Source organism: Buceros rhinoceros, unplaced genomic scaffold (assembly GCF_000710305.1).
Source record: "Buceros rhinoceros silvestris isolate BGI_N320 unplaced genomic scaffold, ASM71030v1 scaffold3805, whole genome shotgun sequence".
In the NCBI taxonomy this organism is placed as follows: Eukaryota; Metazoa; Chordata; class Aves; order Bucerotiformes; family Bucerotidae; genus Buceros; species Buceros rhinoceros.
In genome coordinates this window covers 20,983-40,798 of record NW_010414390.1, presented here as the reverse complement: position 1 = coordinate 40,798, position 19,816 = coordinate 20,983, and the positions used below count along the sequence as shown (strand labels likewise).

Sequence of the window (19,816 nt, the reverse complement as noted above, 5' to 3'; positions counted from 1 at the left end):
CGAATTGTACCAGGTAGACACCAGCACCTCTGCAACTGCTGACTACAAAGGGTCAAGACCTACGAAACAGAAAAGGCAGTTAATGTGAAACGAACTAAAGGCGGCTGAATGAAAGTCCTGGAATCACTGCAGCGCACACTTTCCACTATTATTATTCTTTTTTTTTCCCATGGGCTGTTATCTGTTCCTTTCCCTAAGTAAAGAAAATTGATACAGCCAATATTTAGAAAAACAACAAAAGTTATCTCCTCGGAAAGGAGAGGCTGAAACACCTCACTTCCAAGCACGTATTATTACGAGTTTTGAGGTGCTGTTTCAATCACGGAAACTCTGTTTCCAGAAGCAATGTTGTGTTTACCTCACAGCCACAGAAGTCCTGAAGAAAATAGGCGAAGCACTGGATGACGTTGATGTGTTTCTGGCAATCTTTACTGGAGTAGCAGATGAACACTTTCGGCCGGGGACAGAGTCTTTCCACATGGAGACCTGCAGCATATGCTGAAGATTCTGAGCTCTCCTCATCTAGATGGGAATATATATTTTCTAAATTGGAAGACATAAAGAGAGTTCACACGATAAAGCTTGGTTCCGTTTGGGTTTTTTTAAACTTTCGCAGGCTCATTACTAACACATACAGGGATGACTTTTTTCAAAAGGTGTTTCTTTCCTCTCCAGCCTGAAAAAGAAAAGTTGCACGTACTCTCTTTATCCAGCCTATAAGTTGCCACATATGTGGAACATGCTTGGAAAGTGAAATGTGCAGTTATTACTAGTACACCTCAGTACACGTAAGAAAGGTTTATTCTATAAAGAGAATGAGGTTGTTTCACCTCTAGCCAGCTTTAATGGTCTTCACCTCTCTGTTCAAATATTATCAGCCTTAAAGTTGTACCACCATCATGGGTTTCCCGTATAACAAAGTCTCTTGTTCCAAAAAACAAAATGAAACAAAACAATCCCCAAAACCCAAAAACAACAACCAAAAAACCCCCCACAAGCCAGGTAAGAATATCAAACATCAGCAACAAAGATCCCTTCAAAATATAACACATTATCTCTCTGGTAGATATACAGAGACACACACATTTGGACATAAAGGTGACATCAATTTGAATTCAGATAGGATTCATTTAAATCGAAATAGCCGTTAGCGATTGCATAGATGCTTTTACATTTTGGAACATAAAATCAGACTAATTCAATCTGGTTCTACAGCTGATTAAGCTAATTTGGAATAAAGCGTGAGTATTTCAAAATACCAATATCCATCTAGGGGTTTCATCTGCAACGATTCCTCATGAACAACTCTTCTGGAACAACCCTGTAGACAAATCCTGCGTGATCTGTCTGGTGGGGTTTGTTGTTGGAACTGTGCTAGCTCTGAGCAAAGGGAGAGCTAGAGAAAACCAGAAGGTAAAAGCCATATGGCACATAGGACTTGGAATACACCTTGATGCCAAAATTCCGATGGATAACACAGATATGTGAGGTTTGGGGAAATAATCTCTTTTTCCATACTCTTGAAACTACACGATTCCCTAGATTCTAAAAAAACCGCCAGTCGATTTTCAGTATCGCCATGCAGCAAGTGTGGCTTGCCAGCTCCTGGACAGAGTAGAGAAGTCAGCACAGAGGAATGGAATCTCATTTAGAGAAACATCTGCAAGTAAGTATTAGAGTGAGTAAAAGATGGCCTAGGATGAAGTATAACGGCAACTTCCAGGAAAGGGAGCAAATAACAGATGCAGGTAGTACTCCAGACAGTGCCAAGAGCTGTATTAGCATCACGTGGCTTTACTTTCCCTCTGGTTTGAAATAAATATGAACTAGACATTTCTGAATGAAATACGGGAATGTTTAAAATACATCAATTTACAGATTTGTTCATATTCTACGTTGTCATATAGTACATTCACATATAAAAAGAAACCCGAAACCAGAACCACTCAACACTCATTTTGTTTTCCCCTTTCTGCAGTCAAGTCTTGATTTGTGATACAATACTTGCTATGGCAACAAATTAACATCAAGCACTAATTAAGAAGTTGCTACAAGTTTCAACACCCAAAAAAGCTGGGGAGGAAGAAGGAGTGAGAAGTAGAAAAGAAAGCTCCTCAGAAAAAGGTATTTCTGGAATAAACCCAGCAGTTAAGATTTTTTTGGTGGCAAAAGTGCATCTTTAAAGGAAACTCTGTATTGAACAAACCCTCTTACCTTGCTGTTTCTTGCGGCACATCACTGTGAGAAGTGTTGCAAATGCTGAAATGACAACTAAAGGCACCGTAATGGCAATAGCTCTTATCGGTCCAGCCCAAGGAGAGTGTACTTCGAAAAACAAAGCAGAATTAGCCATATGCAAATAAGCCATTTTATAATCATCAAATATTCTCTCTGGGAATGTAAAACTGCTGCAGCACACTTTCATCAGGCAGTTCTCAACTATACAGGAGAATCAAACGGCATGTTCTGCTCCATTTGAAGCAGCTGTTATGCTGATGCCCCCATCACCACACCGGTAGGAGTGACTAGTTAGGTAGCAAGTGCTGCTTGTCAACTCACACCTCCCACCACGAAAAGCGCCGCGCACTGAGTGTAGTTTTGAGCAGTTACGCAATAGCCACTTGGACCTGACAGATTTTTGTTGCAGGGTGCTGACCTAGCCACTTAGACAGAACTGTCTCCCTGCACCGATCACCCTCAGCCACCTGCTTTCGGATTCAGTCCATTTTGCCCGTGTCCTTCACCTGCAGCCGTGTTTTGTGTCTGCAGTCACATCCCGAAATCCCCTGTGCGGCTTCTGGCCTGACGCGCAGCCACACGCAGCATTCACGGGACGGGTTTTCCGGGCGGCCTGACTGGATTTCAGGGCTGAGGTTCACCGGCAGGTTCAGGCTGCTCGCACCGTTTCACCACCTTATTCCCCCACTGCTGCGCGCAACATGCACGCGGCGGAGGTACTTCATATTCGTATACACAACAGACGGGACTTCTCTGCAAAGGTGTCCAGGGACACCCTGACCGCAGCTGTTCTAAGCAGAGGTGCACAGAGATGCAGATGTGCCCACACATCTGCTCTTCCTTCAGTGGGCCAAAACAGCCCAGCACCTCTGCCTCAGTCGGCTGGATTACGGCAAACAGACACAGCTGGAATACAACGTAACTAGAACCGAATGTAAATTAATAATGTAGATACTACAAACAATTTAAAAAACAAAACTCATACCTGGTTTTAGTGCATAGTGCAGTGTTTTCCGTGTTGTATTAGTGTCATCGACCAGCTTTGAAAAGCAAAAGTTGAATTTCATTTTGTGGAAATTTAATTTTATCTACTTTCTGCAATATGTAAACAACTGTAACAGCTTTCACGACCAAATGTGAAGAAACTTACTGTTCAAAAAGTTAAAATTAAAGAGCACCACAAACTAATAATTAGTGAAATTATTTGTCTTTGTTGGTACACACACAGTTTAATGATGTAATACTAACTTTCAGAGTTCACATACTGTCATCATCAAAAGAAATACACAGTTTTTAAGTATAGTGAAAATTAACCAAGCTTCAGAATTCCAATTAAAAAAAAAAAAAATCAAAGTCCAAGAATTATGCAGGCCCACACTTTACCTGAAGGCACAGATGAAACTGCCGTGCTCACAGGGAAGCAGAGCTATGGAAAGGTCACGAACAACCTCTCTAAAATCCCTTACTTGCCCACGGTACTTCAGTAGGGATGCCTGAAGTCCAATTTCACCAGAGTGAATACCAGAGAAAATTATTATTATTTACCAGAGAAATATTTTAATTTCTGTTAATTTCTCTATGAACCTACTCATTTAGCAGTTGTACAAATGTCTATTTATAAATATTACCTCAATTATATAATCCCCTGGAGATACGTTCTGAAGAATACAACTTGTAGTATCTGTGTTTTGCTCCTGCGTCAAAAAAAGAAAATACTCTGCAAGTCATTCACGTATTTTTAAAACCTAATAAAAACACATCTGCATTGATTTAGAAATATATAGTGCCCTCCTCTATTAAAACCAGCAAAACTAAGTCTCCCCATTCAAATATGGAAGGACTACAACCCTCTGCCTGCAGAATGAAAATACGATAAACTACCAAAAAATTTTTTAAAGTTTGGTCTAATACATGAACTCTATGTGATGCTCTGCAGCTCCTTAGCTTTCAGAGACACGGGATGAACGGGTGACCAGCGAGCACAAACTTGCCATTGAATATTGACCAAAGTCACGGAAAATAACACAGCAAGTTGCGGCTCCCCTACCAAGCCCTCGGCACACACAGAGGTACGAAATCACCGAGTCTAATTCCGTGTGCAGACTGAAACGAGAGCTGTCTTGTGGTACCGCCTCGGACGGGTCATCCGGAAAGCGGTCAAACTTGGTGCAAAGGTGAAATAGAGACGTAGTAAAACTGCAGTTTGAAGAAGCAGTCAGTTGTAGGGTCTTCACAAGAGAGCGCTCTGGGTCTCCTCCCATTCGCTCGCACCACCCAGCTCCAGCGGGGGCCTCAGCCCGCCTGAGACTGAGGAGTGTTACCACAATACAACTATTATTTACGTAAACGGTACCAAACAGAGAAAAATCCCTGCACTGATAGTATTCGGTATGCAGTTTTAAACTTTCTATAAAACCTTAGAACATCCAACGTCAATAGGTTTTGTGCTTTTAAGAGCTTCACAGCTCAGCGCCATACCTGTTTGCAGGTCTTTTGCTTAAACGGCCCTTCATGCTTAAGTTTGTAGTGAAGAAAGTAGTACCTAAACCCAAAGCTGTGAGGTGCGTGGTCGAAGGACACTTGCATGTTAAAACCCTGCTGGGTTACATTCAGATTCCTCGGCTTCCAGTCTGTCAGAGGAGAAAAAAGTGACTCTTCGTGTACAGGAGCTTTTTGTAAGATGGATATACAGAAAGTATCACATTTTACTTACAAGGTTTGCAGACAAGGTTTTCAGGCTGTAGCAACAATTCACACGCTACAAATACACAAAAAATTATTAGCGATACAGTATCAAAATGCTGCGCTATTGAAATAGGAAAAGAACAAGGGCAAAAGAGGGGAGCTCGTCATTTTGAAGACAATACCCTAACTTCTTTCCCTGTCTCTAATACACATGAAGTAAATTATTTAACAAACTTAACTGCTTTGTTATGATTTCAAGTCCCTTCTCGTCTTTATATGAGAAACAGGTTCATTAATTTGAAAATACCATTCCTCCGTGAGACAAAAGGGATAGCACAGGCACAGCACAGCAGGGAGGAAGCTGAAACTAGCCTGAAACACATGGACTCAGAGCCAGTGTGCTGAGCTCTATTCCCACAGCCTGCACCAACAGACAGACCTGAAAATATTTCAAGAAAGTTAAATATTTTAAGCAAGTTTTTTAAAAAAAAACCTAAGCAGGTTACACCAAAGGGTACCTGCAGTTTCTCATCATACTATTTAAACACTGAGAAGCTTATTCAAGTTTCTTCTCTCTAAGTCCAATGAGAGTTGCTAAGTAACTTGGAGAAGTTCGCCTCGGTTTGTTGCTGTGTAATTTTACAGGTACTCATCTGTATCTGTCTCTAGGTATCTCTTTCTGAAATGATGATCTCAAAACCAAAAAAAGCCCCGTGCAAACCATCTTCCTGAGAACCATGGGAGTAATCCTGCTGTAGGCAAACCTGAGATAATCTCCAGTCTACCTGAGACTTTTCTTCTGGTTGCTGCCTAACACCTCTTATCACACTCCACAGATTTATCTGTGGCATCTGAAATCACAGATCTTCCTTCAAAGCCTGTCTTAACCTGGACTTGTCTAACATCATCACACACAACATGCATTTGCTGGGACACCGAAACAGCCGGGGGCAGGGGAAGCGCATCCATTGGTGAAGAGATGATGTGCAATTCCGTACTGTCTGCGATACTTACGTCTAGTTCGGAAGAAAAACGGGTGATAATTACTTTCATTTTTAATGGAAGGAAAAGGAACAATCTTTACAAAGTAATCTGTTTCAAACTTCAGATTTACAAAGGGCTGGGATTCCATTCCCTAGAAAAAACAAGATTGTAACATACTTTAAAATCAGCTGTTGTAACTGAAAGCGCCATCCAGAACAAGCCCACAGTTTTACAGATACCAGTACAAATCGATACTTTATCTGCCCCTCTGTTACACACAGACACAAGTAATCTCAACACAGAGTTGGATGCGGACTGTTAGAGATGTGCACCTGTACTCGAGTCACCCCAGTGACAGTTTCAAGCTTCGGGAAAGCTTCTATAGAAGGGGACTGACTCTGTCTCTAGAGCAACAACTATCATTTACGAGCCGCAATACCAAGGAAGCAACCTGCATCCTAGTAAGCAGCACACAGACAGAGACATATTTAGATTTATCCGCGGCATATAAACGCTTTCAAGACTACTCCCACAATCAAGGAACAACGAAACTTTTCTTGAAACAAAGCACTTACTGTTCGTTTAAAACCGGGGCTAAGCTGCTTTGGATCTTTTAAAACCATCTGCTGGCATTGTCTTCCCTCTGATTTTAACTCCTCCAGTATTACTCGAAATCCTCTCAGGTATTCCATCCCTGCAAGCAGCAGAGCATTTAGATAGAATTTTATAGTTTTAAATAGAATTTTATAGTTTTAAATAGTTTTCCAAAATGCATAATGTGGTATTTTATGCAATTTGAATAGATAAAACTTACCATCCTTATGAAGTATGTCTGGGTTTTAATACCTGTTGTAGTATGTCAGTTCTTCCACATTTTCTATCTTGCCTGTCCAGAATTCAATCTTTGGCAAAGGCTGCAATTACTACATACTTGTGTAATGCTTAGAGCAGAGGGGCCCACATCTCAGCTGGGGCTTCCACATTATCACTGCAGGGTAAGTTCCCATCACCCTCAGGAATACTGTAGAGCAACTTCACATTTCCGTTATTAGCAACGAAACACAACATGTTGCTAGCAAATTACAGAAATACTCCTTTGTTACACCTTCCTATCATTTCTGAGACTGCCAGATAAAGTGATAGCGGTTGTTACAACTTCTTTAGTTCTAGTGTAGTACAGGATAACAGAAAACTTGACTTAAGCGGAATGGAATTTATTTCGGTGTGTGAATACTTCCAGTTATTCATAACTGATGCCAGAACTACACCCATTTCTTTCAAGTTACTCTAACACGACTAACTCTCAGCAGCATCTTTGCACTTCTTCATAACGTTCTCACGACGGAATTACCTCGTTACATGACATCGATGCGAGTGCCACAGGACAATGCCAGTGCCAACCTGTGACAGTTCTGTGGCTCAGGTCTCCAAGTCACTGCACAATTCTCTGAGAGTAACTACCACACCTCCACCTAGTTACCTCTCTCCAACAGCATGCGCCATATGGCAGAGTACAGACTTCTCAACAACACTGCCAGAGCCTTTGCTAAACACTATATAAATCAAAATGGATTAATTTGAGTTTATGCCATACTTGTCAAATTAAAAAAAAAATCTCCTAAGCATGATTTTCCATGAGCTTCCTCTGTTTCATTAGTTCTCATGGTTTTGTAGGTTTTAAAAATTTTTTTATTATTTTGTAGAAGATAAAGGCCATGAGTTGCCCAGTGTGTGCTCAATATTCCACAGAACAAAAGCATTATTTGTGCTTACACGAAGAGCATGAAAGAGAAAGTGTCCAGTCTCCATGTTACCCGAGACGTTCCGACAGCAGCTCTGTCCTCACGCTTTCCGGAGGATTAACCTCTGATCATGACAAGAAAGAACACCGACCTTTGTGTCCCACAGAGACTCGATTCACCCAGCCTGCAGCTGAATTACCAAATGCTTTCAACTGCACAGCTCTGCAGAATTAAGTGTCATTTTTACTCTTTTAAAAGCCAGGAATTAATTTTCTTCTTTTTATTTTAAAATTATGAAAGCATGATATAATACTGTGAGGCCAGAAAAAATGACGATATTTTTATCTAAAAGAGTTTGTGCTTATTTCTTATCTAAAAGAATTAGTTTGATCTATTAAATGTAGGTCTAGGCTAAAAAACTTTTATCAAGTTTAATAAATACTCATTTTTTTCATTACGAGCCTTATCTCATCACATAGGATGCAATCCTACCGCATACATGGGAGCTTCCAGCTCCTAATGAATCACAAGAAAAACCTGATTTAAAACCTTCGAGGGAGCATGAACCACGAAATATCAAGTGGAGACTGTGCTGTATGAGAAGAATAAATCTGTTTTGATTTTGAAAATTGTATTGTGCTTAACTCTATTTCACTGATATGGAAAAGCACCTTTGCAGGTAAAATTCTTTAATGAAGTATTAAAGACATTCAAGAAGGAAACTCCACCTCTTTTGCTAAACACTGGTGACTAAAAAATGAGTTTATATTAAGTTACTCTATTTAGGACCTTAATTAGTGTGAAGAAAAAGAAATGATGAGCAGGTGTTGGTACAGAAAGAGCGCACTATAGTGCGGTGGCCTCCACATTTTGTTGATCGTGCACTCTGATCAACTGAAGTATTTGGAGCACAAATCCCCAGTATATTTATAGAATTTATAAAATATTTTATAATGTACTACTCTGCTAATATATTATGTACGCTATAAAATATACACACAAAAAACAATTTTAAAAGCATGGGATAAAGATTTAAAACTATTTTTAAGTATTTATTTTATCATAAACATTTTTGTTCCCACTTTAAAATATTAACGATAATACTTTTCTGTGATGCTTTGTACTTTTTTAAATCATGGTCTAACACTTTTGGAAACAGCAATTCAAAGGTCTGGTTCTAAGTTCAGTTTATTTCGTTACTTGGTGCTAATGGCCGTCGTAGCTGAAAAAATAACCTCAGAAAGACACACGGATCCAAGTGGAGGAAGAGCATCGTCAGCTGCATTTACTACATCCTTACACTGGTTCTTCATTTGCACCCTCCACTTACGCAAAGGTTTTTTCTTAACTTTCTTCCCCAGTGTCAGTTGTTCTTGCAATCTAATCAGAAGTGTTTCATTTTTATATTTCCAACAAACGGGTTCAAACCCACTGGAAGTCGGCGTGGATAAGATGTTTAGACAGGCTGGGGAATTCTGTTTCCTGATCTTTTAACGTAAAAATACGAGAGTTTTTATAGGTGAGAAGCTGGCATTGTTTTCAGCAACAACATCACAATACAAAGGAAACATTTCCAAAGAGCTTTTTCCATAGCACGAATCTCTTTTGAAAAGCAGTAAATTTCTCACTCACTGAAAATGTCACATTTACCTTCAAGAGACGCACTAAGCGTGGTTTCAGTTTGGGTTTTTTAAGTATCTGCTAGGCAACACACTACCGGCAGCCACTTGTCAGCTCAGGAAAGGTCAGCAAATTTGGAATACTTGGCTTCTTGTGGCAGAAGAACAGTTAACTCAGTGATTTGAGTTTGACAGCTCAAGATAACTCACGTTTGCCACAAGATAATCACTGAACCTCTGCGTGGCACACAAGATTTTCATGGTCACTCCCCATCTCATTACAAAGCACTGTAAAGATTCCTGCTTAAATGTCTTGTTTTTGTAAAATCTGATATATGTATGTTTTTATATAAACACTGATGGCATTCTGTGCACTTCCGGCTCCAACTTCATTGCTGCATGTTTCTATATAAATGATGCAAAGACTGAATTTCAGGTGTGGTGCTCTCTCTGTGTCCTTATGACAGAATCCTTTTTTCCATGCCAGCATTTCCCTGTATTATTTCAGCCAGTTTTACTCTGGCAGGAACGTTTAGTGTTTCCCCAGCAGTATGTGGCTTTTTGCCTTCACTACTAAGAAATCTCAAGAGATTTCACAAGAAGAGGTTTCTAAAGATTTATCATTGTTTAGTGAAATTTTGAACACTGAGTATCGCATAGCTTCAAACATGGCTCAAAAAATTGTAGAGGTTCGTCTTTGTGTTCTCGAAGCTTAGTTCTCAAATATCTGGCTAACCATGATGGCTTCACAGTGTTAGCTAATATCTCATAGCACATATATGCTGAGGGAAAGGGTCACCGTTAACAGCGGCAGGTGTAAATCTGTATTTCAATTAGTCTCCATAATTTTGGCCAACTTCCTATCAGGACTGATAGGAATGACTGACAGTCATTGTTTTACCTTCTAACGTGGTTGATGAAGAGCCTGTGAGGAGTAGGGAAACTGGCAGCTCCACTATTTTCTTGTTGCCATGTGTTCGCTTTATTAGTATTATTTTTTGGTTACCTTAAGCCACTTGTCCATTTCATGAACGTTAGCTTAGTTAAAAGTAGATAATAAAACCAGTAAATCCACTTAATTTGGCACACATACGCTCAAGGCTAATGAAAGGGCAAGTGCACCACTGTGAACCCCTTCACCCCACTCTTCCTTCAGGAGACCTCACAAACCACAGGTGAAATGCGAACATCTGACACAGAAACTGAGTAAGGGTGCCAGAGTCAGTCCATATCTTAAATATTAGCAAAGCCTCGTTTTTCTTTTCAAGATCGAAAAAATACATAAATAGAAGTTCAAAGATTTTCTTCACATGCCGCAATGGGTCACCTTGCACACCCCCCACTTTGGAGACTACTGCTCCAGCGGGTAACAAGATATTTCCAGTGACATTTCCATGATTAAGGAATATTCTCAGTGACCGGACCTGGCAAGGAAACACATTAATGACTCAATACTGTTTTCCACTGTAAGACAACCTGCATCCTAAAGAATAGTGAGTCAATTAAGTTCAATCAATGCCACTGGAATGCACCATGCCTGGGGCAGAGAATGAAATCAGGGCTATTACACAGCTCTGAAGAACAGGGAAAATTCAGTTTGCAATAGTAAAAAGCAGTGTAAAAAGCAAGAGGCATCCTCGTTTTAAGGGTATTTCAAGTGAGCTAGTAAAAACAGCAGCCTTACAGAGCTGTTAATAATTTCTTTCTTCTTAAGCAGTTTGCTTCAATGATTCCAAGCATAATTTAATTATTTTACTTAATACTGATCAGCAAGAAGTTATTACTGAAGACACGATGAATTAGAGCGTTTCCTTCTACTGCTTACCGATGGCATTTGCTGTCCAAAGCACCGTCACTGCAACCTGCTCAGAACACGCGTACTGGCTGGTAGTTATATTCTGCACATCTCCAATCACGTGTTTTCCCAAGGCATTCAGGTAAGGCGTGCAGTCTGAAAACACGGAGAAAGAAACGCTTCAAGAAAAACATTCCAGCTGATGTTCTCGTGCCATACCACAGCAAGCGTATCACAATCTGCCAACAGCACCTCATTGTGAAGATCTACCCAAGCAACTGGTTTCCAACATGACCTGCGTCTTTCCACACGTCAATAAAGAATTCAGTCAGTCACTAGAAAGAATTCAGTCAGTCACTAGAAAGAATTCAGTCAGTCACTAGAAAGAATTCCTAATATTTCCTAATGACTGAGCCAAGTAAAGGTACACGTGCACTATCTATTCTATAGAAGTAAGTACTGTATAGTAAAATCTAGATGAAGCTTTTGTCTTGGGACACGGAAAAACACAAAATCACAATTCATTGAGCACAGCCACTTCCAGCAGTTGCAAAACCCTAGTTCACAGGACACCAGAGGAAAACACCAGCTTTGAATACCGGTGCAGCCTACACCACAGTAAGAGTAAAAATGACACGTGTTGGGACTCCCACAAGAGAACGACGTTTCCTCCCTAATTACTCAAAAGAATACAAGGGCTGGCATTAATTTTGTGCGTTAAAGCAAGAGAATGTTGGTCAGTGACCAAGCACGTAGAGAACAATGAACAGTATGACGGTTTAGAACCAGTGCTCAAGAAGTGCTTTTTAACCACAACACTGCTTGATCCTGACCGCAAAGAACCTACTGCCTAAATCCCTGTCGTCCAGTCAGCAGCCACACTCTGTCAGCGTTTTTGCAGCCAGTGGATCCAGTCTGAACTGGTCTTGTCATCCTCACAAAACACAGTGTATTCCCTAAAGTTACAGCTCCGCAAACATGTGATTATGAAAAACCTCAGCTTTCAGTAATGTAAGAAAAAACATTCTTGACTTTGTTGTTGACCTTGACTGTGTCTTTATGCATGCAAAAGGAGAAAACAAATAACGCCCGACTTTATTACTTTTTAAACCTTACAACGTTTTTACAATATTCTATGGCAGGAAGAGAAGTAGTGCCAGAGAATTCAATAGCTCTGGAGCACAGTAAACGTGAAGACACGTACGCACAAACTTCTGCTTTTGAACTAGCGAAGCCAACAAAACGCAGAAACACTTGACCAGTAGACTATATATTACTGTCTGATGATTAACTCTAAAAAACTGAGATCATCTATACGTGATGTATTTGTCTATAGAGTTTGCGGAAACAAAAAAAGTGAAAAATCAAGTGTTATGATGAGCCAATGCAGAAAATTCAAATTTAATTCAGAGGCGTGATCTTAAAGGTCAGAAAAATAAAATTATTAAGTGGAAAGCAGTTTTAGTAAACGACTTTTTCCGATGAATAACAATGGCAAGGGGTCTTCTAGACAACGGCCACTCAAATAAGAATGGAGCAGTTTGTACAACTCTGCCTCTTACAAAAGCTGGGCAGTTGGTGCTAACTCTGCTGCTCGTAGAATTCTGTGGCTACGAGTGAACTCAGTGACAGCACGAACTTCCTCTCAGCAGAACACAGTATCTCTTTCAATGGAAAGTTTGAAGTAACAGTTTTTGCTGGGTCTGGATCTAATTAATAGCACGCTCAAGATTCTGGATCATGGTTACTAAAATGTTATGGTCAACGACAATTTGCCAAAATGGAACACAGCACAAATGTCTGAAGTCTGACTGTGAGTCACTCATTTACATCTTTAAAGAACAACAGATTTAGGAAGAAAACAGCAGGGGAAAATCGCACTTTTCAGGACACCGCTTCTTGCTTGAATACAAGTGAAATACTAAAACATACAAACATTTGTTTTCCACCTGGATGAATACTCTAATTAGCTAATTTAACAACATAAACCACATCTTGCTAGAGTTGCTGTGTGGCAAAATAAAAGCCTTTCAATCACAGCCAGCGAGCCAGGCTCTCTTTCTGTGCCGGGTTCTTTGCGACGAGGACGTATTTCCATAGTACACAAACTCTTCAGCCCTGGTATCAGGGAACCCTTTTCCCAGCACTGCAGAACTCAAACAACGCCTTTGTCCAGGAAGCACGCCGTGCCAGCAGAATTTCAAATTAACACCCGTCACTGGTTAAACACAGTTCCTGAGGCCAGAATTAATGGAAAAAACATGACAGATACTGGGACTTAAACAGACTCCATTGTGTTAACTGAACGTGGGGATCTCTGCTCTGACTGATACTATTTCCTGTTTTTATTGTAGGTTAAAAAAATTGTAACTCTTTTCTAGCAACCACTTACCGCTTGTACAATCTGACATACTTAAATTTTGCTCATTTTAAATCTTAACATCAAATCAGATTTTTTAAAGAAATACACAGTGAAGGATTGCAAATTCAGAAATTAACATAAAAATATAAAATACAAAATATAAAAATAGAGGAACAAAAGGACGATCAGAATGAAACAAAAGCACTCGTTAGGTTTCCTGACACACGCTCTCACTAATGGGATTTTACCCACATTCAGCATCTGAGGTAATTTCTTTGAGCAGGCAAAACACGCCCGGCATTGGCGTGCACTTGCACTGGCATTAGTACAAACATTACTGCTGTAAATTAGGACCTTCGTTTGACCGCACATTGAGTTTATACTGATGATGGCCACTAACTGCCCATGTCCCATGTTCTTTACTGCCTAGACAGAGACAACAAAAACCTTAGAAAAAAGGAAAATAATAAGAGACACCCATTTAGCAGATGTTTGAAGAGATTTGCTGCAACCTGCTTCTTACTCCTATGCTGGAGTTTACTTAATTCTTAGTTTAGCTGCAGAACAGACCACATCTGCTACAGCAGTAAAACCATCCGTCTTCACTGGTAAATTCCAGCAGTTTTCCACTAACCTGGTCCTACAACACCGGAGCTAAGGAAAAGTTCAAACCACTTCAGCGAGATGAAGAGATGCTCTTCACCTTCAGTAGTCATACTCAATGCTAATCCTTGCAAAGACACATTTTTAACAGATTCCCGATGTACAAACAAATGTTTTCTACCTTGAGCCACACTTTACACCACCTTCCCCAAAAAGCATACATCAGAGAGAAGATGTATAAAGCTTGAAACAATTCTTTCCCATGACTTTGTGTGTAGCAAACCTTTCACTGATGACATTCTTTCACAGAATAAAATCATTCGCTGTAATTTTCCAGACAAATTCTGGGCAGATCATGTAGGTCCATCTCAACATGAAACCACCACAACTTATTAGATCATTTTATTATCAGTGAAATTGAACAGAGAACATTCACCAGACCCAGCAGAAACAAATCTAAATTTAAAATTAGGTCCATTCTAAAGAGCCATTTTTAAAAGCCATGTTGCCATGCATTGCCAACTGTCACGGAGTCCTCGATTTTTGTGAGAATAGTGCAAATTTTCAACTTACTGTCATATTTAAAGGTGATGTTGAGTAATCCATTGTTCTTGGTGACTGATGATAGCCCCTGTAGAGAAATATCAAGAAAATAATTTTAATAAAACAAGCTACTTTGAACTTATATAGATTTTTATTTTGTAAATCATTTGTGGGAGCATGAGAGAACATGGTTTTTTTCCTTCTGTTTGAGCACACCATCCGTCAATCTGCACACAGGCAATGACAGAACAGATTGCGTACACCTGCCACCAGCTTCCCAAATGTAACACCCAGAGAAGCGAAAACAAAGAGAAACGAAATAATTGCACGAAGACAGGCAACTGTGACTAAAGCACTATGACTTGCCCAGTAGATGCGAACCATATAAGCTTATTTTTAAAGACAGTTACGTGACGTTCTCAACTTCCACCACCTAGATTAATGGCGCCCGTACAAAACCCACACCTCTAATCACGGTTTAATGACAAATCAAATTGGGTTCTCCAGAGCAAACATGAGGAAAAGGAGAGGAAGAGGGAGAGAAGACTGTCAGCCTGGAAAAGCTGATCTCAGCTCCACAGCCGTGAAAAAGAGTAGCAGGAGTTCAAAGAGAGAAGGCACACCACAGCACTGTGGGCACAGTGCTCTAGCTCTATTTTCTCAGAGAGAGGCCCCCATTTAAAGGGCCCAATCGTTTTACCATTATTTGTAAATATGTTAAAGAAATTCTTGCTGAGAAAAGCTTAATTAGACAAAAACACAGATGAAGAATCTAAATTTCAACCTTCCCATTGAATATTGGCTAAAATCAGCACACAGTTAAAGGAGGACAAACGAAACAGCGGATTTCCAGCTGGAATAATCCAGATGCCTATATCCCACAACATTCCCAGTACAAGTGCCCAGTGTAGAAACCAGTGTGCTTCAGCAGACACCCCTTTCCATCACGAAACACTATTACAAGAGATACTGCCATCCTTGCCGAGTGTCACAGACACCGAGGACAACCAACGAACTATCCCGTTGCTCTCCCCGGGAGGACTCCAGACACACGAGCACACTGATGTGTCCGGTGTCTCTTCTATACCTACATGAAAGGACTTTGGACTCCAGAGATAACAACACCCAACCCTTCAGAAAGCACTGAAAACTTTTTTGAAGCGCAAAATGTGTTACTAGACTCCAAGTTCAAAACTGTGACACTGATTCTTATGGAGGAGTATCATCCCCTGAAGGCAAACAACATCATATCTACCATTATCTTAAAAACCAAAATGCTACCCATTTACTTCAAATTATATCTGGTTTTACAGCTACAATGTAAAGGACAGGAGTTCACAGTATAAAAGAACTCCAGCAGTAATTGGATACTGTCACAATCCCATGTAAACATTCACTCTGTCTCACTTAAGAGTCAAACACAGGTGTTGAGAAAGAAAAACAAGGTGTGAGTGAAGTTACCTCTAAAAAAAACCACCTTTGAAATACTTCATAAAGAATGAAAGCACAGAAGATCTTGATAGTACTGTTAGAAGTTAAATTTGTAATCTCACTTTCTTCTTAGGTGGCTTTGCATCTGTTTAACTTTGATTTAGTTTGGCATTAAACAAGCTGTTAGACAAAACTGTTTCCTGAAGCAGGAAGGTATCAATTTTTTCCTCGCTCTTAACTTTTCTATTAATACCTGTTCTATCCTGACTCATTTTCTTAGGCTACACAAAATCTCATTTAACTTACTACTACAGCAAAACAAAGATATTATGTGTTTAAAAAAATACGGAAAAAATAGAAACTTCTGACTTTATATATTTATAAAGGCAGATGAACCATCAAATTAATTGTTAGCTATCTTCCTTTCGTGTCCTAGAGCTGAAGTTTTGAGACTTAAATTTCACCAAGGCCCACAGAAAATTAGTACAAGCATTTCCATTCTTCAGGTAAGATATTTTATATCCTATATGAAAAAAAATACATAGCAAATGCTTTTTAAGGCATCTTTAACTGCATTTCTACTGCAATTGTGGTGACATCACAAAATACTATACCACAGTCATTAGTAACGCAGATCCAAATAGTAAACATAACATCAGCCAAACGTGGCTGAACTTCAGCAGCATCATACTTAGTGGTTGTAAAACTTTGCTCCCAAGTCTATAAAAGGTGCAAAAAGGCTACAGTACCTTGGGACAGACTTAGGGACACCTTAAAGCACTGGCCTATATAACTGCCATAGAAGTAAAAACATGTAAGCTGACCATTTGATCATGCTAAACTTCACTATTAGTCCTCCAAGTACTTACTGCTGTGAGTTTAAAAATATATTCTTCCAGGAAACATTCCCTTGTATTTCAGCCATAAAGTAATTGTGCTATTTAAGTGGCTTACAGCTAAGACAACTTGTTTAGAACATCTTACTTGAGAACTATAAATACTATTGCTATGGCCTTAGGGCTCTCTACATTCTTAGCTAATTAACCACTAACATCTGTTGAATTTACATGCAGCTTTTAACTGATTCTGAACTTTACTAGAAAGCAAGTCTCCATTGCCTGGAGCTTCTTCTATAAAATCCCTTTGGTCCACATACTTCGATACACCCTGACTGAGGAGGAGTACAGAGGGGAAAAAACATCCTAAACGTCTTTTAGGAAGAACTATAGACCACTGATCTCTAAGGAGATAATCAAAGTTGAAAGGCACGCAGATTAAATTACAAATAATCTGGTCTGTCAAAAAGCGGGGTGGGGGTGTGGTGGTGGTGTTACCCCCAACAACATTAAATCTCACCCACTGTGAGCTCAAAGCACTGAACTCCACAGAAAACATGATAAACTAAGATCCAAATCCTGCATCTATACAGGGCAAGCAAGCCAGACAACTTCCATCACAGATCACATACCTCAGGTCACAGAGATCGGTGTTGGATCTGTTCCTCAATCCCCACAAGCAACGTGGACAGTTAAGATCCTAGGACGTATCTTAAACCAGACCAGCTCTGAACAATACCAACAGACATCACCTCCGGAAGAGTGAACAACTCTTTTGGACATTCAAGGCATGTGCAGGCATTTAGTTTTATTCAAATATTCATCTCTCAACACAAAACAGCACAAGTATTAATGAGAGTCAAAGATTAGTTCAGGAAATTAACCTGTAGTTTTGGTTCTTCATACATTTCTAATACCTACCCTTCATTTATGGTAATAACTTATTAACGAAATGGACTTATGACTACCCATTACTATGGCAGAGAGGAACCAAGTCAGGATTATGTTTCCAAAAGTAAAGTCTAAATGAATTTTTAACCACAGGAACAAGTTGTGCCTCTGAGGAAAGCTAAATTTAACTAATGCCTGCCACGAGAGGCAAAAATTAAGATGCGACAGAAAGACATTTTAAAAATCTGCATAATTTTTATTGCTGAACTTTTCTCTCTTCCTGTTAATCTAGAACATACAGTGTTTCATGTTTGAAAGTAACAACTATTTTCTCTATTTGACAACTCCCGCCAGAGATGGCATTGGTGATTTCAGAATTGTCCTATGAACAACCATTTATACAAATAATACTGAAATACACTCCAACCTTCAACTTCTGTTGAGCAAACATTCTTTCACTCAATAAAGGCAACCTACACGCGCGAATACACCAGAGCCACTTGATCATCAATCCTAGGCAACAGAGATGGATTAATTAGAGAGATCTGCTGAAGGAGGTAGGAAATCACTGCCCCTCGAGCACAGCCCTGTGCACCAGACCCACGCAGTAATCACGATTCATCTTTCATGTGTTGTTAATCAATGCACACATGGTCCTAATTTCATGCTCCCATGAGGCAAACTGAAGGGACAATTGTTTTTGAACTCTAACATCAAGATGAGCGTTCAATGTTTATCCTACTCGCTGCTCAGTAAACTAAAAGCTTTATAGCTGACATCTGCTCTTTTCCTTTTAAAGCTTTCTTGATGTTTTCAACCAAATTAAAGTATTTTCTATTTCTACAGTCATCAGTAAAAGGATGAATTATCTGTCTGGATTGCTTCCAACAGAATATAACAAAACCCATCCTAACGTTTGCTGTGTAACTTGCGTGTACTCGACTGCAGAGTGAATTCTAGACCTGGGTGGATGGGTTTGTACTGTTGTTACTATATCCTTGGTGTAACTGACAATTCCAGCCATCAATTTTGTTCAGATTTGCCGTTTTGTATTTATATATATATGTATGTTCCTGCAGGCACGAATTATGGGAGCAACATTTTAAAGAAATCTCAGTGACACTGAAGAAGTTTTAATAAAAGAGAATTCAAGGAGCAATAGGCTTCTCAGTGCCTATTTCATATGTGAAACGGGGACCTAGACTCTACCAAATATTTTTATCATTTCTTTTAAGAAATTGGCCTCTTTTGTGTTTCTTCTTACGCAAACAACATGGTTGGTTCAGTATTGTTCGTTATTTACTGCCTCACCTTTAGAGCCACTACATGCAAGTTCAGCCGCCCACAGAGGAGCTGAACGCGTCTTCATAGCATCGCACCTGGAATCTGGCCTGAGATATAAAAGCTAAGGCACTGTTTTCACTTTGTTATAAACCACGTATTGGAAGGGAAGAAACCATCATCTCTGACCGCGGAAGAACTTCCTGACCCATCCAGCTCCTGCTGGTCCTCTTGTTATAGAAGTTGGTTAGCTGGCTCTTCCCTAACACATCCTTGTCAAGAACAAGGATCCCAAATTTTCTTCCGTGTTACTTGTGAAAAGTCAGTGGTTGATCTCCAGGTGCCAGCACATAACTTCTACACAACTGTCCCTTTCAGAGAGGGTATTAGGTTGTCTGCTAGATCAGTTAGGCCCTTCCTCCGAACGGGAAGAACCCCTGTTTCATGTGAACATACACAACACTTTGACTCTCTCAGCACAGCTCGGTCTTCCAGGGAGTAGATGCCTGGTGACCTGAGACGGGCACAATACACCTTCCTTTGTTTAGAACTGTCAGGCCTGTTGACATTAAACATACTCCTGCTGCACCGCCCAGAATACCGCTTTTTACCCCCATTTGAGCACTGTGACTTGGAACAAACATTATGAAGCAGCCATACTAGCCCTTTTTTATCCTGTCCTTTTGTGGTCATCAAGTACCTCATTTTTCACAAAATCATTACATTATCCATGGTTTTACGGTTGAGTTCCCACATAGGTAATTACATTCTGTCTGAACAAATTCTTCTGCCATTTCAACTAGATA

The 19,816-nt window shown here is 39.9% G+C and overlaps 1 protein-coding gene across 1 annotated transcript in view; it reads right to left on the bottom strand.

Moving 5' to 3' along the window:
- LOC104494252 (interleukin-17 receptor D-like) overlaps positions 1 to 14,659 on the bottom strand; it is a gene marked incomplete at both ends in the record, with an annotated part of 15,052 nt that extends 393 nt beyond the window's left edge. Inside the window, 10 exons of the mRNA XM_010137061.1 lie at positions 359 to 543; positions 2,215 to 2,325; positions 3,224 to 3,278; positions 3,867 to 3,932; positions 4,717 to 4,868; positions 4,952 to 4,996; positions 5,938 to 6,058; positions 6,483 to 6,601; positions 11,094 to 11,219; positions 14,602 to 14,659. Coding sequence (XP_010135363.1) covers positions 359 to 543; positions 2,215 to 2,325; positions 3,224 to 3,278; positions 3,867 to 3,932; positions 4,717 to 4,868; positions 4,952 to 4,996; positions 5,938 to 6,058; positions 6,483 to 6,601; positions 11,094 to 11,219; positions 14,602 to 14,659 — 1,038 coding nt within the window. The remainder of the gene's footprint in view (positions 1 to 358; positions 544 to 2,214; positions 2,326 to 3,223; positions 3,279 to 3,866; positions 3,933 to 4,716; positions 4,869 to 4,951; positions 4,997 to 5,937; positions 6,059 to 6,482; positions 6,602 to 11,093; positions 11,220 to 14,601) is intronic.
- Positions 14,660 to 19,816: the final 5,157 nt, after the last annotated feature.